Here is a 21,027-nt window from a genome sequence, read left to right as displayed (position 1 = left end):
GTCACAACGTCAGCATGGAATTCCCAGCCACGCAATCGGGCTGGACCCCTCTGTCTTCGGCCAACGTCCGCCACCACGTGGTCAGCCTGCAGAGCAGCCCGCGTCCACCGAACAGCTCGTACGTCCACGTCAACTCCAAACTTCGAATATTTTCAGGGCGCCACAATTCGCCTGTTACCTCACAATGTCTGTGAGTTCTGCGAAACTGCTCCGGTACTGCTCCATCGCATTGTACTGTACGTCTGAATAGCACTGAGTAATGAATGGGTCTGTCGTTGATTCATAGCACGTTCTGTCATGGGACAATGTAAATACGATACAAAAGAGCCACCTCATGGAGAAGTAAAGTAAACAAAACCTGCATCGTGACTTCCTGGCACTTAGCCTCGTTCTCGTTGTTTCCTTGCAGGAAATAAAGAATGTACATGTAAATAAACAGCACAATGCGTGTAAACTTGTACCCCATGTTAGTTATAAATAATCTGGAAAACAGTAATGCTACACAAAGCAGTAGACAAGTTTCCTTCAATATCTCCTTAAGCTGGATTCTCTGACCCCACCTTTCCTACCTCAAATTGTTCAGTGGAGCATTCTCTATGTCCTGTTATATTTTTGCACGCTCTTACGTTAACACCTTGTAGAGAAGGCATTTGACAGCATCTCCACCAGAAAAGTTTGGGAAGCACTTAAAAAGAATGGAGTAGAAAAAGAGAAAGCTAGCAAAGTGAAGAATATGTACCTAGTGTGGAAGTCTGAGTTGTATGAAAGAGTGGAAAATAAAAGGACGGATTGTTTCCAGCAAACAAGTGGGGTGAAACAGGGTAGTGCATTATCAGGAGGAGGAGGAGGAGATTAGTGTTTAACGTCCCGTCGACAACGAGGTCATTAGAGACGGAGCGCAAGCTCGGATGAGGGAAGGATGGAGAAGGAAGTCGGCCGTGCCCTTTCAAAGGAACCATCCCGGCATTTGCCTGAAGCGATTTAGGGAAATCACGGAAAACCTAAATCAGGATGGCCGGAGACGGGATTGAACCGTCGTCCTCCCGAATGCGAGTCCAGTGTGCTAACCACTGCGCCACCTCGCTCGGTGTGCATTATCATCTCTCCTTTTTGTTGTGGGCTTGGATGAAATAATGACTAAGGTGGGAGAAAAAATTGGAGAAGAGAAGATGGAAGCAATTGTGTTCGCAAATGACTCGATTATCTGGGTTCAAAATGGCTCTGAGCACTATGCGACTTAACATCTGAGGTCATCAGTCGCCTAAAACTTAGAACTACTTAAACCTAACTATCCTAAGGACATCACACACATCCATGTCCGAGGCAGGATTCGAACTGCGACCATAGCGGTCGCGCGGTTCCAGACTGAAGCGCTCAGAACCACTCGGCCACCCCGGCCGGCGATGATCTGGGGAAGCAGGGACGAGGAGATTCAAGTACAGCTCCATGCTTTGGAAGAAATTGTGAGGCACAATGGAATGAAATTTAATGTCAACAAATGTGAGATCCTGGTTACAACTAGAAAGAAAGGTAGACCAACTAGCGCAATTAGGACTAGAGGTGAACAACTCAAGAAGGTAGAAAGTATCAAGTACTTGGGAAGCGTGTTAGAGAAAAATGGAAGAAATGATAAAGAGAGATAATTGAACATGGCAGATGGGCAGAAGCATTCCTGCGACGTGTGAGGAGACTGGTTTGGAATAAAGACATCCCACAGAAAAGCAAAGAAGTAATATACTGACGTTACTACATCCAAATACTGACCTATGCATCTGAAACATGGTTAATGAAGAGAAGAGGTTTAAGCTGATTACAGGCATGTGAAATGAAGATCCTCACGAGTAGGATAGGAGGATAGGAGTAACAAGGAGACAGAAGATGGGGAACGAAAAGGTAAGAAACATACAGAAAGAGAAACCCTTGCTGAGCAGGAGAGAAACATCAAAGCTGAGATGGTATGGGCTCTTAAAGACAGTGGAAATGGAGATGTAAAGGGAAGGACCAAGAGAAAGACCAAGGTGAAAGGTGTGGAGGACTGTGTTGAAAAATTATGCGAGGACTGGACCACAGCAAACACATGTAGATATGGTGGGAAAACAGGACTAAATGTGGAGGCTTATGTTCCAAACAGACTCAACCTGGACCGGGAACTGTTCAAATTGATGATGGTAATCATGATGATGATAATGATCTTGTGGTGTCACCGCCAGACACCACACTTGCTAGGTGGTAGCCTTTAAATCAGCCGCGGTCCATTAGTATACGCCGGACCCGCGTGTCGCCACTGTCGGTGATAGCAGACCGAGCGCCACCACACGGTTGTTCTAGAGAGACGTACTGGCACTCGCCCCAGTTGTACAGCCGATGTTCATAGCAATGGTTCACTGACAAATACGCTCTCATTTGCCGAGACGATAGTTAGCATAGCCTTCAGCTACATTTGCTACGACCTAGCAAGGCGCCGTATTCAATTGATATTGAGATTCTATTAATGTATCATCAAGAGCGATGTTCTACAAATGTGGATTAAAGTTAAGTATTCCAGAAGCTACGTACTTTTCTTTATAGCATTCATTACGTATCCTGTTTCAGACCTCACGCCAGCCTGCGTGAGTTTAAGCGCGTGCCTTTCGGCTTCCTCTCATTGTGTCTAGGCTGTCTTGTCTGGACACAACAGATCTCCTCCTTTCTTATTCGATCTACCCATCTGCACTTCAACATTCTTCTGTAACCCAACATTTCGAAAGATTCTATTTTCTCCTTGTCTCAACTGTTCATAGTCCATGTTTCACTACTATACGAGGCTACAGTCCACACAAATGTCTTGAGGAAACATCTCCAAACACTTAAATTTATGTTAGATATTACGAATCGGGCAATGCTTCGCGGTTACGAAATACGAGTGCTGTAACTTCAATAGTGGAAACTATTTATTTACAGCTCGTTCAAAATAGATACGTGTTTCAAAGTTTTACTGACTTTCGAAGTAGTCACCAGCATTGTGTATAACACGTTGCCAGTGATGTGGAATTTGTAGGATACTCTTAGCAGTGCCAGTTGTGTTGACAGTTCGAGCGGTGCGGTCTATTGCCCGACAAATTTGTAGCAGTTCTGAAGCGAATGCCATGAAGTGTTCCCTTCAATTTACAAATCGAGTTGAACTTACGAGGGCTTAATTCAGGTGAGTGCAGTAGGTGGTATAGCATTTAGTAGCCCCATCAGTCAAGCAAATCAGTAACAGCTTGCACTGTACGTGCTTGAGCATTGTCCTGCAAAATGATGGTCAGGTCCTGCAGAAAGTGTGATCACTTCTGTCTTTAAGCTGTTCATTTTTGAAACACAACCTACAACCAGCTTTACCCTTCGGCAGGGACAGCACGACGCGGTCGCCAACTGAAGTCACAGACAGCGGCAATCTGTTATTAAAAGCGCGCGCCCGGAAGTATGCAAACACGCGGTCTCGCAGTCGGCTGATTCGGAACACAGGTACTTTCCTATGAGCCTCTGAAACCCCGGTAGACTCCAGTGTGCAGGTGGACCCGTTTGCTGGTCTGTCAAACCAATTTGACTCTGTGACACGACTATGTGTGACGGAATATGTCAAATGTTTGGACGGCCGAAACAAATAAGTACACCCACGCATCACTTGTTGTGTTCATGATGCAAGAAGCAGTATGTCTGACGGTTCATATGGTGACTGGCGCAGGCTCTAAGTGGCAGACTAGCAAAGGACACAAGTCTCACCGTTTAGCTAAAGACCTGCCATTCTTTACTAGCGCAGCACCAGTACAAGAATGTGTTCTTCTCTTTCTCGTAGCTTTCCTCGCCAGCTCAGTAGCATAGCAAATTTGCATGTTTAGACTACTCCCACTTTAGCACAAGCCAATCACGAGCTGGAGCATGGCATTCGAAGCTGGGAGACCGCCCCTTGATCTGCATACGCAGATTTGACCAACCAGCGATTTTAAAAATTAATGGGGAGAAAAGGAAAAAAGGTTCAGTTTCATGGCCTCTTTCCCACGCGTTTATGCCATGTATTTGCTAAAAGCATCTCTTCTGTTGCTCATTTCTAACTTTTCAAAGGAGGGCCATAAACACGCTAAAAGCCTCATGCCTTGACAAATATGTTTTGTAGCAGAGACTGGACGCCTGGGCTGTCCCACGGAAATTAGCAGAAACTCACAGCAGTCTCATCGGCTTCCTACCCAACAAGGGTCCATCTTCTGCTTTATTGCCTGTCATCAATGCTCTGCTCATAGCTGCAGCGAATCCTCAGCGCTAGTCAGCCTACCTGGACGCGGCCGCTGACCGACCGGCGCCACCCAGTGTGTCTGCACAGTGAGACCGAGGGACTTGGCAGTCTGCAAACGTTTTCACCCAGGTTCCACAGAAAAAAAACGCTCTCCCCGGCGCTTAGTCGCCGTACACTTTTACTGCAGTCAATTAACTCGGCACCCTCTTCCTTTTGGACTCGCATTCGGGAGGACGACGGTTCAATCCCGCGTCTGGCCATCCTGATTTAGGTTTTCCGTGATTTCCCTAAATCGCTCCAGGCAGATGCCGGGATGGTTCCTTTGAAAAGGCATGGCCTGCTTCCTTCCCGTCCTTCTCTAATCCGATGAGACCGATGACCTCACTGTCTGGTCTCCTCCCCTGAACAATCCAATCCAAATCTTCCTTTGAATGCAGGTAAAAGTTATTGCTATTCCTCCACTAGAGTACATAAGCAAGAGCGTTAACTGCTGCCAATCATTTCATCATATGAATGAAGTCAGATCGTATCAAATATAGCAACCAAGTAATAAGTATCATCTTCCCTATGAACATTAAACAGCATGACACCGAATCAAAAGTGAGAGTGGCCTACAATCCCTCACAACCTCCCCGTTCCTCTCAATACCTGCTCAGTACCTACAGATTTTTTTTTAATTGCAGTCTTTCATTTATAAATTTCTATGTTACATTCAAAATTCGCAATTGCCGAGTGATAGGAACCTTCGACCATTCGATTCATATGTATATTCATATTGTATACTGTAGACTCAACAGTATTTGGCTTCTAATGTGGCGACTATGTATCCCAGCCCCTAGACAACAAAACCAGACAAAACTTTTAATACCCTGTCAGTCAAGCCCTCAAATCACCGAACTACTGCAGCAGCACTTTAAGGAAACGAAACCTGCTTCTAGAAGTAAGGAGTCTTGCGCAACTGTCTCGTGATTTATAACGCTGTGTTCACTAATGTGCAAAAGTGTTTCTAAATTAATTCGTACGTATATTGCAGTGGAGTTCTTTACTGTTTTATTGTGACTAAACTCAGCCATAAACAGTCAGATTGCACTTAAACTGAGTCGTAGGCCTACTTACTGGTGAGATTAACGTCAAAGGGTATTTTGTTTTGTAGACGTGGCAGAAACTTCGATGATTCGGTGTAGGTGTGCAGTGCGTGGCAGTTAACGATTCTCTATTATTTTTGAAAGCCCACAATGTCAACTCTTGACTGCGAGCGCCGAACCACGGTATGCATGTTTCGGCGGCAGCAATCCACATAGTTTCCTATGGGCACTCACTGCTGACCAGTGGCTACAATGTTTCTCTTCGGAGCGTCGAACACTTGTGAGTGTTTTGTAAGCGCTTTGTGAAGCTGACATAAGGTATCCCCAGATTCGACTGCCGATTGATGCTGATTGTCGAGTGTCAGAAGACTTTTTTCAACTGTGGGTTGTTTCTTAGGTACAGCCTCAGACAAACTAAGGTTCTTTCTAAAATTAAAGTTAAAATCATGCAGTGTTTCTGCCCTCGCAGTGATTCTCTGGCGTGCATTTCTTGAAAACGTAAAGGGGATTCTGCTTACTATATGTGGCCTGTGTGTGTAGAGTGGCGAGGTCTACTCCTTGCAAATCGTGTCTCTTCCTCGTTCACACATTTGTGGGAAAGGAAAGGAAGAATCACGAAATGATTTCAGTGAAACAAGTACCGAGTTGTTCCACTCATTTAGGAAGTTAACTGCATGAAAAGCGTATTTAGATTTTAGTGTCCCACGATGCCCATATAGATTCAGAGTCAGAGATCTTACCAACATCGAGTCGGCGCATTCTAATCGTGTTCACACGAGGTAGCAGAAGTAGGCAAATTAGTCTCTCCGTATATAAGTAGGCGTTAGCCTTCTATGGTTTTTCTCTACAGGCTTTAAGATCGCAGACATTTTTACAATCATTACTTCCTTTCTGTATATGAAGCTATTGATCAGATTCCTCACAATTCCAGTATAATGGTCAGACATGTTGATCTTGAACTTTTTATTTCGTCTTTGGCGTATCTGTCTACGTGAGGTTTCAATCGGAGGTTTCCTGTCTAGCCCTGGTCTGAGCGTGATCGTTCATCTATTTGTACGTTCATCCTCTTCTAATCCAGCCCTGTGGGCAGCGTGCCTGGCTGCTATGCAGAAGACCCAGGTTCCATTCCCGGTACAGCCAGGGAAGTTTCCTTGGGCGGAGGATTGTATAGGGTGCCCTCAGCCTTGTTAGGCCAAGAGAGGAACTACTTGAGTGAGAAGTAGCGTATTCGAGGTCAAGAAAGTCGACAACGGCTGGGAGAGTGGTGTGCTGGCCACATACACCTCCATACCGCATCCGATGGCGCCGTTGGCAGCGAATGGCATTGCGGTCGGTCGGTCCCGATCGGCCCATCAGAGCCACAACGCGGAGATTTGCTAGCCTCTATTAATGTCATCCATCATTTCAGTTCTCTTCCACTCATTCCTTTGGGTGCCCGAGGCAGGATTCGAACCTGCGACCGTAGCAGTCGCGCGGTTCCGGACTGAAGCGACTAGAACCGCTCGGCCACCGCGGCCGGCGCAGATGGTTCCTACGCCAACGGCCTTGCCGCAGTGGTAACATTGGTTCCCGTCAGATCACCGAAGTTAAGCATTGTCGGGCTGGGCTAGCACTTGGACGGGGGACCATCCGGTCTGCCGAGCGCAGTTGGCAAGCGGGGTACACTCAGCCCTTGTGAGGCTAACTGAGGAGCTACTTGACTGAGAAGTGGCGGCTCCTGTCTCGTAAACTGACATACGGTCGGGAGAGCGGTGTGGTGATCACATGCCCCTCCGTATCCGCATCCAATGACGCCTGTGGGCTGAGGATGACACGGCGGACGGTCGGTACCGTTGGGCCTTCATAGCCTGTTCGGGCGGAGTTTAGTTTAGATGGTTGCTACACAGTGTGTGTCCCCGTCATTATTTTTTTCTCTTCCTGATCACTTTCAGTGATATTCTTTCCTCCTCTGTTTTTTTTTCACTTCTTCTGCATTCTTAAGTCTGTCAGTCTGTTCTCCGTAACCACATTTTAGAACTTTCTAAAAATCTTTCTTTTTCCTTTTTAACTGCCTATGGTTCACTGCTGTACAAGGCTACATTCCAGACATAACATTTAGAAAATCTTTTCCTCGGCTCCACTGGAATCCTTGTAGCTGTTGGCAACTGTTTCACTTTTTTAAATGCTCTCTTTCCAGTAGATATGTCTTCTGTACAGCTTCAGTTCCATGTCCTTAAACTTCCCAGGTACAGAAAGCATTTTACTTGTTTCATCTTTTTCCGTCTAAGAATACGTTGACTGGCGTTTTCCTTGTTTTATTCTCATCACTTTCGTCTTTCCTATATTTATCTTCATTCCATATTTCTCGCCCCTTCTTGCAATGCTCTACAACATCTGCTGTAGCTCCTCTTCTGATTCCGCGAGTACTGCTTGATGCTCCACCTATTTCATATCTTTATCCTTTCTCCTCCGGTTACAATGGCGCTTGCACCCTGTACATCATTACCTACCAATTGTTCTCCATATATGTTAAACAGCCTCGGTGACAGTGAGCATTCTTGCGTTACAACACTTCCAGTGCTCATCTCTTTCATCTCCTGATTCCCTGTTCTTGAGCTACACTTACCGAATTCTTTCTTGTCTTACTCGCTGTCTGGGATGCCTTTGGCTCCGAGTGACCACGTCAGCTGGTGACTCGCGCAGCTTCGCTGCTCTACGCAAGTCACCAGACGCGAGTGTTTCTGTCGTGAACGATAGGTGAGAGAAAACTTGTGCCGATTTCCGGTGTTACAGAGAAGGCGAGCGGCGCCAGCTGCTGGGCCTGGTACTGGCGCCAACCGCGTACTGGCGAGGGCAGCCGTTCCATTGCGCCGTGGCGCTGGCGCTCGCCGGCATCCGCCTGGAGGCCGACGCCCTGCTGCCCTTCCACTTCGTGGTCAGCCCGCACCGTAAGTCACACGAGCAAAAGTCTTCTCTGCGGTCTGTGTGCAACATTCTTGTTTACGCATCTTGTTCAAATGGTTCAAATGGCTCTGAGCACTATGGGACTTAACATCTGTGGTCATCAGTCTCCTAGAACTTAGAACTACTTAAACCTAACTAACCTAAGGACATCACACACGCCCATGCCCGAGGCAGGATTCGAACCTGCGACCGTAGCAGACGCGCGGTTCCGGACTGAGCGCCTAGAACCGCTAGACCACCGCGGCCGGCACGCATCTTGTTCCCTGCAATTAGCACTGCATGGTCCCACCGCACTTTCTTATTCTTTTCATACGTAGCCTAAAAATGAAAAATTTTCTTTCTCTGCTTTTTTCATTCATGCCAGAGACACATCACGATAACTTTAACAGAGATGTAATATCGGAAGAATGCAGACAACTCATTGATTTATTTCTGTTATAAAATAAACCTGTTGTCTTCTTACGCAATGCAGTTTATACGAGGGGGGTTCAATAAGTAATGCTGCTCGTTTTTTTCTGAAAACCGGTTGGTTTTATTCAGGATACCAGTACACCGTATTATTTCCCACTCTTTTCGCTACAAAACTCTGTTTTTCAACATAATCTCCGTTCAACGCGACGGCCTTACGCCACCTTTCTGGGAGGGCCCGTATGCCTACATGCCACCAGTTCTACTCGTCGATGTCGGAATCAAACGTCTTGCTGCAGCTTTAACCCCCCCCCCCCCCTCCTTCCCCCCATGATCCACGTACTGCTCCCCGCGCAGTGCATCCTTCATTGGGCCAGATAGATCCAAGGAGGTACCCGTGGTCTAGAGGTAGCCGGCACGGTAGCTCAGCGTGTTCGATCAGAGGGTTAGTTGCCCTCTGTAAAAAAAAAACTGAGTTAGTCGATCAACAACGAACTTAACCGGATGTCTTACGACGTCCGCCCCGAGCAGATGAAACGAACACAAGCGATCAAAATGAGATTAAAAAAAAAAAAAAGGGTGTAGCGTCTTTGATTCATAATCAAAACGCCTTCGGTCCCGGGTTCGATCCCCGCCACTGCCTAAATTTTGATAAATAATCAGCATTGGCGGCCGAAGACTTCCGGCATAAGAAGTCAGCCTCATTCTGCCAATGGCCTTGTCAAAGAGGGCGGAGGAGCGGATAGAGGTTCAGGGCACTCTCTTGTCCTAGGGGTGGGAAATTGTCCCTAAAGGCGGAAGAATCAGCAATGATCAACAACATGAGGATGCAGAAGGCAATGGAAACCACTGCATTAAAGACACGTAACGTGTATCCATAGGACATGTGGCCTGTAATTGAAGAAGTGTCATGATGATCTCTCCATTGGCAAAAGATTCCGGAATAGTCCCCCATTCGGATCTCCGGGAGGTGACTGCCAAGGGGGAGGTTACCATGAGAAAAAGATTGAATAATCAACGAAAGGATAACGTTCTACGAGTCGGGGCGTGGAATGTCAGAAGCTTGAACGTGGTAGGGAAACTAGAAAATCTGAAAAGGGAAATGCAAAGGCTCAATCTAGATATAGTAGGGGTCAGTGAAGTGAAGTGGAAGGAAGACAAGGATTTCTGGTCAGATGAGTATCGGGTAATATCAACAGCAGCAGAAAATGGTATAACAGGTGTAGGATTCGTTATGAATAGGAAGGTAGGGCAGAGGGTGTGTTACTGTGAACAGTTCAGTGACCGGGTTGTTCTAATCAGAATCGACAGCAGACCAACACCGACAACGATAGTTCAGGTATACATGCCGACGTCGCAAGCTGAAGATGAACAGACAGAGAAAGTGTATGAGGATATTGAAAGGGTAATGCAGTATGTAAAGGGGGACGAAAATCTAATAGTCATGGGCGACTGGAATCCAGTTGTAGGGGAAGGAGTAGAAGAAAAGGTTACAGGAGAATATGGGCTTGGGGCAAGGAATGAAAGAGGAGAAAGACTAATTGAGTTCTGTAACAAATTTCAGCTAGTAATAGCGAATACCCTGTTCAAGAATCACAAGAGGAGGAGGTATACTTGGAAAAGGCCGGGAGATACGGGAAGATTTCAATTAGATTACATCATGGTCAGACAGAGATTCCGAAATCAGATACTGGATTGTAAGGCGTACGCAGGAGCAGATATAGACTCAGATCACAATACAGTAGTGATGAAGAGTAGGCTGAAGTTCAAGACATTAGTCAGGAAGAATCAATACGCAAAGAAGTGGGATACGGAAGTACTAAGGAATGACGAGATACGTTTGAAGTTCTCCAACGCTATAGATACAGCAATAAGGAATGGCGCAGTAGGCAGTACAGTAGAAGAGGAATGGACATCTCTAAAAAGGGCCATCACAGAAGTTGGGAAGGAAAACATAGGTACAAAGAAGGTAGCTGCGAAGAAACCTGGGTAACAGAAGAAATACTTCAGTTGATTGAAGGAAGGAGGAAGTACAAACATGTTCCGGGAAAATCAGGAATACAGAAATACAAGTCGCTGAGGAATGAAATAAATAGGAAGTGCAGGGAAGCTAAGACGAAATGGCTGCAGGAAAAATGCGAAGACATAGAAAAAGATATGATTGTCGGAAGGACAGACTCAGCATACAGGAAAGTCAAAACAACCTTTGGTGACATTAAAAGCAACGGTGGTAACATTAAGAGTGCAACGGGAATTCCACTGTTAAATGCAGAGGAGAGAGCAGATAGGTGGAAAGAATACATTGAAAGCCTCTATGAGGGTGAAGATTTGGCGGATGTGATAGAAGAAGAAACAGGAGTCGATTTAGAAGAGATAGGGGATCCAGTATTAGAATCGTAGTTTAAAAGAGCTTTGGAGGACTTACGGTCAAATAAGGCAGAAGGGAAAGATAACATTCCATCAGAATTTCTAAAATCATTGGGGGAAGTGGCAACAAAACGACTATTCACGTTGGTGTGTAGAATATATGAATCTGGCGATATACCATCTGACTTTCGGAAAAGCATCATCCACACAATTCCGAAGACGGCAAGAGCTGACAAGTGCGAGAATTATCGCACAATCAGCTTAACAGCTCATTCATCGAAGCTGCTTACAAGAATAATATACAGAAGAATGGAAAAGAAAATTGAGAATGCGCTAGGTGACGATCAGTTTGGCTTTAGGAAAAGTAAAGGGACGAGAGAGGCAATTCTGACGTTACGGCTAATAATGGAAGCAAGGCTAAAGAAAAATCAAGACACTTTCATAGGATTTGTCGACCTGGAAAAAGCGTTCGACAACATAAAGTGGTGCAAGCTGTTCGAGATTCTGAAAAAAGTAGGGGTAAGCTATAGGGAGAGACGGGTCATATACAATATGTACAACAACCAAGAGGGAATAATAAGAGTGGACGATCAAGAACGAAGTGCTCGTATTAAGAAGGGTGTAAGACAAGGCTGTAGCCTTTCGCCCCTACTCTTCAATCTGTACATCGAGGAAGCAATGATGGAAGTAAAAGAAAGGTTCAGGAGTGGAATTAAAATACAAGGTGAAAGGATATCAATGATACGATTCGCTGATGACATTGCTATCCTGAGTGAAAGTGAAGAAGAATTAAATGATCTGCTGAACGGAATGAACAGTCTAGTGAGTACACAGTATGGTCTGAGAGTAAATCGGAGAAAGACGAAGGTAATGAGAAGTAGTAGAAATGAGAACAGCGAGAAACTTAACATCAGGATTGATGGTCACGAAGTCAATGAAGTTAAGGAATTCTGCTACCTAGGCAGTAAAATAACCAATGACGGACGGAGCAAGGAGGACATCAAAAGCAGACTCGCTATGGCAAAAAAGGCATTTCTGGCCAAGAGAAGTCTACTAATATCAAATACCGGCCTTAATTTGAGGAAGAAATTTCTGAGGATGTACGTCTGGAGTACAGCATTGTATGGTAGTGAAACATGGACTGTGGGAAAACCGGAACAGAAGAGAATCGAAGCATTTGAGATGTGGTGCTATAGACGAATGTTGAAAATTAGGTGGACTGATAAGGTAAGGAATGAGGAGATTCTACGCAGAATCGGAGAGGAAAGGATTATGTGGAAAACACTGATAAGGAGAAGGGACAGGATGATAGGACATCTGCTAAGACATGAGGGAATGACTTCCATGGTACTAGAGGGAGCTGTAGAGGGCAAAAATTGTAGAGGAAGACAGAGATTGGAATACGTCAAGCAAATAATTGAGTACGTAGGTTGCAAGTGCTACTCTGAGGTGAAGAGGTTAGCACAGGAAAGGAATTCGTGGCGGGCCGCATCAAACCAGTCAGTAGACTGATGAGCAAAAGAAAAAAAGATGTAAGTCGGAAGGAACGAGATCCGGACTGTAGGGTGCATGAGGAGGAACAGTCCAACGAAGTTTTGTGAGTTCCTCTCAGGTGCGCAGACTTGCATATGACACCTTGCGTTGCCATGGAGAAGGAGGAGTTCGTTTGCGTTTTTTTGTGGCGACGAACACGCTGAAGTCGTTTCTTCAATTTCTTGAGGGTAGCACAGTACACTTCCGAGTCGATCGTTGCACCATGAGGGAAGACATCAAACAGACTAAACCTTCAGAGTCCCAGAAGAGCGTCGCCATGATTTTGCAGGCCGAGGGTGCGGCTTTCGACTTTTTTCTGAGAGGAGAGATGGTGTGGCGACGCTTCATGGACAACCGTTTTGTTTCCGGTTCGATGCTACGAATCCATGACTCTTCGCCTGTGACTACGTCGGACAAAACATTGTCACGATCAGCCTCGTAACGCGCTAGCAACTTCGCACAGATAGTACTTCGTTGCTCTTCGTGGTCTTTTGTTAGGCGGCGAGCCACCCAGCGGACACATAACTTTGAGTACCCCAGCTGGTGGACGAGTGTGCCAGCACGGATACGTTAAGTCGTGCAGTGAGGTGTTTGTAATCCGGTGATCATCTCGAATGGGATAGAAACGAACAAAAACACATGGTATAAGAATTGGTTGAGCATTGCTGAGACAGTAATGTCCCTGTTGCCGTGTATCGTGGCTTAAGGTACGCGTGTACGGGCAGCGTGCAAGAACTGCCCCCGGACATCCGTTGTATTGCAGCAAGGCACCAGTCTGGAAATATTTTTACGAAGTGACGTAGCAATGAAGTCCAATGCGTTATTTTCTTTAAATGAGTAAAGATTTGTCTACCATTTCAGTGAAATAATAAAAGAGGAACGAAATTATGGAAACAGTATTAAATTAAAAACTTAACAACAGTTAATATATAGTACACAATAAAAATAAAATGTAGTTGATCTGCTGCCTGTGTCTACGTAATATGGTCCTTGGAAACAGACAAATCAACACGAAAAACATAGTTCTTCAACCTCAATTTTAATTTTAATTTTAATAATGAACAGCCTCAGTTGCACCGTTTACCTAGAATTTACCTACGTTTCAGGCGGGATGACACAGCCTTCTTCAGAATCTATTGTTTGTCCGTAGTGGACGTCGCAGCCACGAGTGCTGCCGCATCGCGGTCGCGAAGTGGGGCCGAGGCAGTGCCAGATAAGTTTTACAGTTTGACGATAATTTATGGATTTGTAGTTTTAGCTTGACGACGTCCACTATGGACAAACAATAGATACTGTTATTCTGAAGAAGGTTGGGTTATCCCGACTGAAACTTAGGTAAATTCTAGGTAAACGGTGCAACTGAGGCTGTTCATTATTAAAATTAAAATTAATATTTATACAGCTGCTGACAGGGCCGCGAAATATTGAAGATATTTAACCTCAATTTTCATCCTTTAGCACTGACTATTCTTAATCTCCGAACAATCGTACGATTCCCTGTCCCCACATAATTTTAGTAGGGTTTCAAAAAATTAGAATCAATTGCAAGAATGCTGCTGATTTTTTGTAGTATTTGGTGACTTATCACTTTTCGAGAAAAGCAACTAACGGTGGAGAGGCTACGTTTCCTCATATTTGCTTATTTAATTCAATATTTTTATTCTGTGTATCTTGAAACAGAGAGAGTCAAAATTTTTCAGTCTTTGTTCGAATTCTGCGTTTATTACACGTAACAAAACAAATAAAAATCCGAAAATCGGTTATTTCAGAAACCGCTTGTTTTGAGCGCTTTTAACAGTAACTGATAAAAAACCGATAGAACGGAAAACTGTTTGTTTCAGCGACAACCGCCATCCCTAATGAGAGCGCCCACACGTTGTGGCTACACACCACACCATCTGTCATTTGTGTTTGTACCCAATAGCACCCCACACCATTACCTTATTAGCACCCCACACCATAACGCCTTGAGTTGGTGCTGTATGTCTTGTGTGAATGCAGTCACTCTGATGCTGCTCCCCCTGTATGCAGTGAACCGAAATGTGGCCATCATTTTTAATCAGACAGAAGCTCGATTCATTCCAAAACACTATCTTATCCTATTTCTGTCCCCAGTGACGTTATTCTGTACACCATTGCCGTCTAGCATATATCTGCACATTCGTCAAAGGTAGGCAGAGAAGTGGACGATGCGTACGCAACCCCATGCCATAACGGCAATGGACTGTCAACCCTGATAGTGAACGATGTGTTACACTGTTCCACTGTTGCACCAGAGCCGAGGAGGAAGCAGATCTGCCCTGCAATAGCATTCGGATGGATGCATCAGATTCTCTCATGCCAATAATGCGCCCTCTTTCAAACACACTGATGTGACGATACAGTTCGCTCACACGTCTGCGAGGCATCCTGCAAGTCTTCTCGTCACACTAATCCATTACATTCGGTTTATAGCGACAACGAGAGCCGCTGGCTTATTTTACCGGTGGGCGGTGTTGCGCCGCGATATCGAGATTGACCTGAACCCGCGGGCCGACATGGTTCAAATGTTAATAATTTCTGCAGAACATACTAATGTACATGTACTGTGAATGTGAACGTCCTATCTCTAGTCGTTCGAGGTGTTCTTTTTTTCTGAACTCGAGTGTTAGTATCGAAGGATGTTTCTCACCATTTTGCAAACACTTATTTCACATAGCTGAATTGTGTGCAACTACATATTGATATTGATTTTAATTTCTCACACGTTGTTGTAGGCAGCTAATGCTACTTGTGGGTATGAGTCACGTTGCTAGTTCGTGAGGTCATCGCTAGGGTTTCCCTTGTACGGCTCGCTGGCTCCCTCCATAGTTGCCTCTGTGCCTCGACTAGAAACTGCGATAACACAACAACAACAGTCGTTTTACGTTCTCGGTTTCAACACGTTCAGTTCAGCTACAATTGTGCGCCACGATTACCGTCGAGAGGACGTGCACTACACCTCCAACAGCTTAAAGCATTCTAAGATGGCACTAGCAGTTTCATAACATTGGCTTTTTATGTGAGGAGAAATCTACAGATCATCCCGTGTGTTCCATCAGGACCCATTCAACAAGATTTGGCACGTCGCCCACGGAAGTCTACTCGTCGTGGCAACTGAATGTTATCCGTTCATCATGTATCTTGCTGGAGTGCCTTGCAACATCATTTGTGTTTGAAACCATAAATTGCTACAAGCCCTTCATGATGGTGACTGGCAGCAACAGGTAGATATTTGTGATTTCATTTTGGGCATGGAAACGGAATACAATAATTTTCTTTCACGTTTTTCGTTCATTGATGAGGCTACCTTCGATATAAGCAGAAGAGTGAATCGCCACAACATAAGAATATGGGGAACACAACCACGTTAGAGGCTCTCCAAAGCTTCACGTGCCTTACGCCGTTTGCTGGGAAAAGATTTAGGGCGCGGAATTTTTTGTGTAAATGACGGTTAAGGAATAACGTACCTGGATAAGTAGGAAAACTGACTTTTTCCATAATTTTGAGAATATGGCGAAAATTTCATTTTTCAACACAACGGAGCAATACTGCACCAGCTTCTAAGAGAAATTCTTACAGTGAGTTGCTTTAACCCTAGCAGTAGTAACGTTTTTTTCCATAACGCCCATTACCAGGAGGGAGGGGGTACTTTATGCCCACTCGAAATAAAGAGAAAAGAAAAAAAATCGTTAATTTATGTTGGCGTATGTTAACAACATACTTTTTAAAGCGATACTGATGGTACAGAACCCGAAAATATCTTTTAGCACACACTTAGGAATATCACCACACTTTCAATAACGTAGACTATCGAAGGGGTGGAACATTATGCCCGCCGTAAAAAAAAAAATGCAAATTTCGTTAATTGGCTCTGAGCACTATGGGACTTAACTTCTGAGGTCATCAGTCCCCTAGAACTTAGAACTACTTAAACCTAACTAACCTAAGGACACACATCCATACCCGAGGCAGGATTAGAACCTGCGACCGTAGCGGCCGCGCGGTTCCAGACTGTGGCGCCTAGAACCGCTCGGCCACTCCGGCCGGCCAATTTCGTTAATTGTTGCTGACTTTTACTCATAACGTACTTTTTATAGGGATATTGATAAGTAAGTAAGGTCCTGAACCCGAAATTATTGAATACGACATCAATAGTGACAGTGACATCTACTACTGAGATTTAAATTTTTGGGTTACGTTTAAATGAAAAATGTAAAACATTTATGGAATCTGATAAAAGAATTCTTTAAAAACAATAAATATTTATTTCAAAATTTTAAAATATAAAGTAGCTGACTAGATTATAATATTTTCGAAAGGTGGGCATAAACAACCCCCGCCCCCCACCCCTTGGTGCTGCGACGGTTAACAATGGATTGGCCGAGAAGGCAGTACGGAAATTGCATCACACCATTTGTCTACAAGACTGTCTGATCTCGTGAGATGCTATTTTCTTGTGGGGCTTTCTACTAGAATGTGACTGCTCGCCTCACCTTCCACCAACTTTGAGTAAACTGCGGCGCCGCCCAGCTAATGCAGTGAATGCAGTAACGCCGGACATGCTCGCAAAAGTACGTTTGTCTCGTGCGTCCGGTGGAGGGCACAGTGAAGATTTGTGAAACGTAAGTAAAATCGAGCACCCTAAACATACGATGGGTGTTCAATAAGTAATGTAACACAATTTTTCGGCTAATTTCGGTTGAAAAAAATGCTGAATTTGTTGTGGAAAATCGTGAAATATTCTCACTACAGCCACCATAGTTTCATGAAGTTCTGCTAGGTTCCGTCGCTATATGGAGCCTATAAAATGGAATCTGTAACGGAAGTGCATTCCAAGAAGAGATCTGTCTTTGAGTTTCTTTTGGAGGAAAATCAGAGCACCGCAGACACTCATAGGCACTTGCAGAATGTCTACAGAGACCAGGCAGTGGACAAAAGCACGGTGAATGGCTGGGCGAGGCGTCTGTCATCACCGAGCGAGGTGGCGCAATGGCTAGCACACTGTACTCGCATTAGGGAGGACGACGGTTCAATCCCGCGTCCGGCCATCCTGATTTAGGTTTTCCGTGATTTCCCTAAATCGCTCCAGGCAAATGACGGGATGGTTCCTGTGCAAGGGCACGGCCGACTTCCTTCCCTGTCCTTCCTTAATCCTATGAGACCGATGACCTCGCTGTCTGGTCTCCTTCTCCAAACAACCAACCAACCAACCAACCGTCTGTCATCATCGCAACAACGCCGCTCAAAACCGTCCTATCTCCTGCGCCAGCCGGCCACATTCAGCTGTGACTCCTGCAATGTTGGAATGTGCGGACACCCTCATTGGAGGTGACGGACGGATCACAATCAAACACCTCAATGCTCAGCTGGGTGTCTCTGTTAGTAACGCTGACACACTCGTCAAGTATTTGGGGTCTCAAAGGTGTTCTTCCTCATCCACCCTACAGCGCAGACCTCGTACCTTCCGACATACATCTGTTTGGTCCAATGGAGGATGCACCTGGAGAAGAGGTACATGGATGATGGGAAGGTTACTGATGCAGCAAGACGTTGGCTGCCTCCCAGTAAGGTGCCGTAAGGCCATCTCCTTGAAGAGAGCTTATGTTTAAAAAAACGTTCTGTAGCCAGAAGAGTAGGGAATAATATGGTGTATTGGAATCCTGAACAAAACCAAAAGTATTGCATTACTTACTGAATGGCCCTCGTAATTCGCCATGATTTGGGTAGAAGCGTGTAAAGTCCAGTGTCCACAGCTTATAGGAATACACTGTGGTGTCCCATGACATTTCCTTGAGAAAGGCCATGGCACATCGTTAGGCTCTTCAAACTATGGAAGATAGCCGCGTGAACGAAATACAAAAATTGTGTATAGCTCAGATAGACTTTACAGAAACAAAACACCAACGAGAAGCTTCTCTTTGTATAGAGTCAAGTGAGATAAGGCTCTACCTGTGAATGTAGCATGAGCGGTGAGCGGGTGTCTCCACTTGCTGATGGAGCGCTCTGTTTTCCGTTCGCGTCACTTGAAGGTGCTTTAGAGGGGCCGCCATAGAATACGCAAGCATTTTTTTATAGAGCTGGAGCCTCTCCACGCCCACACCGGCATGATGCCCAACTCAAAAGGTGTACTGCCATCTCTGCATAAGGGTTTGTGTTCACTAGAGTGAGGTGTCGCAGGATGTGGCTACTGCGATGTTTGCGTACGTCGGGTTAAGGTTAACAATTTATACGCGCTCATCTGGAGATAGATTGGATCGAAGTCGAACGAAGGGTAGCGGTTTGAAGGGCAAAGGAAAAAAGGTGCCAAGGCAAGAACCAAGGGAAAAAAACCTGTGCGATAGTTAGGTCGGGTGGTAAGAGCAGTAGCGGATGTCTTGCTGCCTGCGACAGGCCGTGCAAGGTTAGGCTTTGTTAGTAGTGGGTACCAGGCATGTCGGTACCTTTGACGTTGTGCGGTGCTGTTGCTCGGCGCCTGCCGCTGGGTGCCGGTGTTGATCTCTCGGTCAACGTCAGCAAACCTGTAACAGTTAGGTTCACCATCGTTTTGTGTCCGATAGGTCATATATCAGATGCACAGTGTAGGGAGATGTTGGCGATTTGTTTGTGCGTCAGTGGGCGAGCTCGTCGGTTTCCCTGCTGTGGCCTGTTGGTCGCCTCTAATAGCAGCTGGTAATTTCCAGTCAGCGTTGCTGATATACAGGGGCTTGCCGACGCTTGTCGTTCGTCGGTGTATGTTAGCTTACCATAGGTGGTTATGCCCTAGCTAGTAGTGTCTTTGGCCGCTTATGCTGGCAGACCACTCCAATAATGTCAATAGAAGCAGTAAAGACACCAAAGAGACTGGTTGATTCTGGGTGAAGGTATGGATGAAGAGTTATTGTCATATGATTGTGAATTGTAATTGTGGAAGTTTATGGAGGAAAATACAGTGCTTAAAGCAAAGTCACTGCCGGAAATAATTTACATAGCTAAGTTTTTGAATGAAAATACAGTGCTTAAAGCAAAGTCACTGCCGGAAATAATTTACATAGCTAAGTTTTTGAAAGATATATGACCTATCAGACACAAAAACGATGATAAACCCAACTGTTGCAGGTTGCTGAGCTTAAAGCCAAGTCACTGTCTGAAATAATTTACATAGCTAATGGTAGGAGAAACCCCGCTCTCTTCCAGTGAAGCGCTGGCACTTCAGAAAAAAAGTTACAGAGCACGGCAAGAAGTCAAGCTGGAACTGACTATCAAGGCCAGCTCATAACTATCATTACAGGCGACCGTCAATCCAATGTTAACATATCGTACATTGAATATTGTACATTCAACCAGACAAGGAGAAGGCAGCAGTACACCTTGTGTTAAGCATGATGAAGGACGGCAGTACCGTGGAACATGATAAACGTCGCAATACTTATATCCTTCTGCGTGATATGTTCATGTTAACCACAAATGCAAAGAAAACATTCATGAATGAAGTATTTAGAATAGGCTTATATCTATTTGTGCAAATAAAGTTGTTAGTGTTCCTTATAAGGAAGTAACACAGTCTCGTATTTCCAATTTCTGAATTTCTACAGTTTTGTGCGAAGAAGAGTGAATTGTAAAAAGTATCCCAAGGCTGTATGCGTATGCATTTAAATGATATACAGTAGTAAAAGTGGAATGTTTCTTTTGAAAATAGAAATTTCATAGTCCCATGTGTAAGTTAAAATTGACACCAAATTTGTATCTTGATTGAAGTAGAAGATAGTATGTTGAAATTTCTTGACTTTTTGAAACTCCTTGTGCTGTCTTCTACTTAGAAGAACGCTCGCTGCAGGAATGCGACAGCGAGTCCGAAGTGCGCTAGGCAGAACATTTTCATGAATGCTGTTACGTCAACACAACTGTCACTGGCTTAAGAGATTCAGGCGATATAAATATACTAAATCGTCGCACCTCTCGAATAATATCGGTGTCTTTCATCAGTTGTGTTTGAATAGCATCAATAGCTGCTGTACAATAATTTAATAATCTTCGTACAGTGTGTCAGCCGGCCGGAGTGGCCGTGCGGTTCTAGGCACTACAGTCTGGAGCCGCGTGCCCGCTACGGTCACAGGTTCGAATCCTGCCTCGGGCATGGATGTGTGTGATGTCCTTAGGTTAGTTAGGTTTAAGTAGTTCTAAGTTATAGGGGACTGATGACCACAGCAGTTAAGTCCCATAGTGCTCAGAGCCATTTGAACCATTTGAGCAGTGTATCAACTATTTACACTCGTTCCTTCATACCGATACGTGTTTCGTTTTATTCAGTTGTATGCCACACTCGTCAGTTTCTTGCTTGCAATATGGATGTCATTTCTGCGTGCAGATTTAATTAGACTCTTCCTACTTTTCTCACTAATGCTGCAAGTAATAAGTAATAGAAACTGGGAGAGCATAAAT

At 44.9% G+C, this 21,027-nt stretch overlaps 1 protein-coding gene across 1 annotated transcript in view; it reads left to right on the top strand.

Moving 5' to 3' along the window:
- Window positions 1-21,027, top strand: part of LOC126474794 (peroxisomal leader peptide-processing protease-like) — a 787,868-nt gene that overhangs the window by 671,967 nt on the left and 94,874 nt on the right. Inside the window, exon 5 of the mRNA XM_050102270.1 lies at window positions 8,110-8,264. Coding sequence (XP_049958227.1) covers window positions 8,110-8,264 — 155 coding nt within the window. The remainder of the gene's footprint in view (window positions 1-8,109; window positions 8,265-21,027) is intronic.

This window comes from Schistocerca serialis, chromosome 4 (assembly GCF_023864345.2).
Source record: "Schistocerca serialis cubense isolate TAMUIC-IGC-003099 chromosome 4, iqSchSeri2.2, whole genome shotgun sequence".
Taxonomy (NCBI): domain Eukaryota; kingdom Metazoa; phylum Arthropoda; class Insecta; order Orthoptera; family Acrididae; genus Schistocerca; species Schistocerca serialis.
This window is presented reverse-complemented; position numbering and strand designations above follow the sequence as displayed.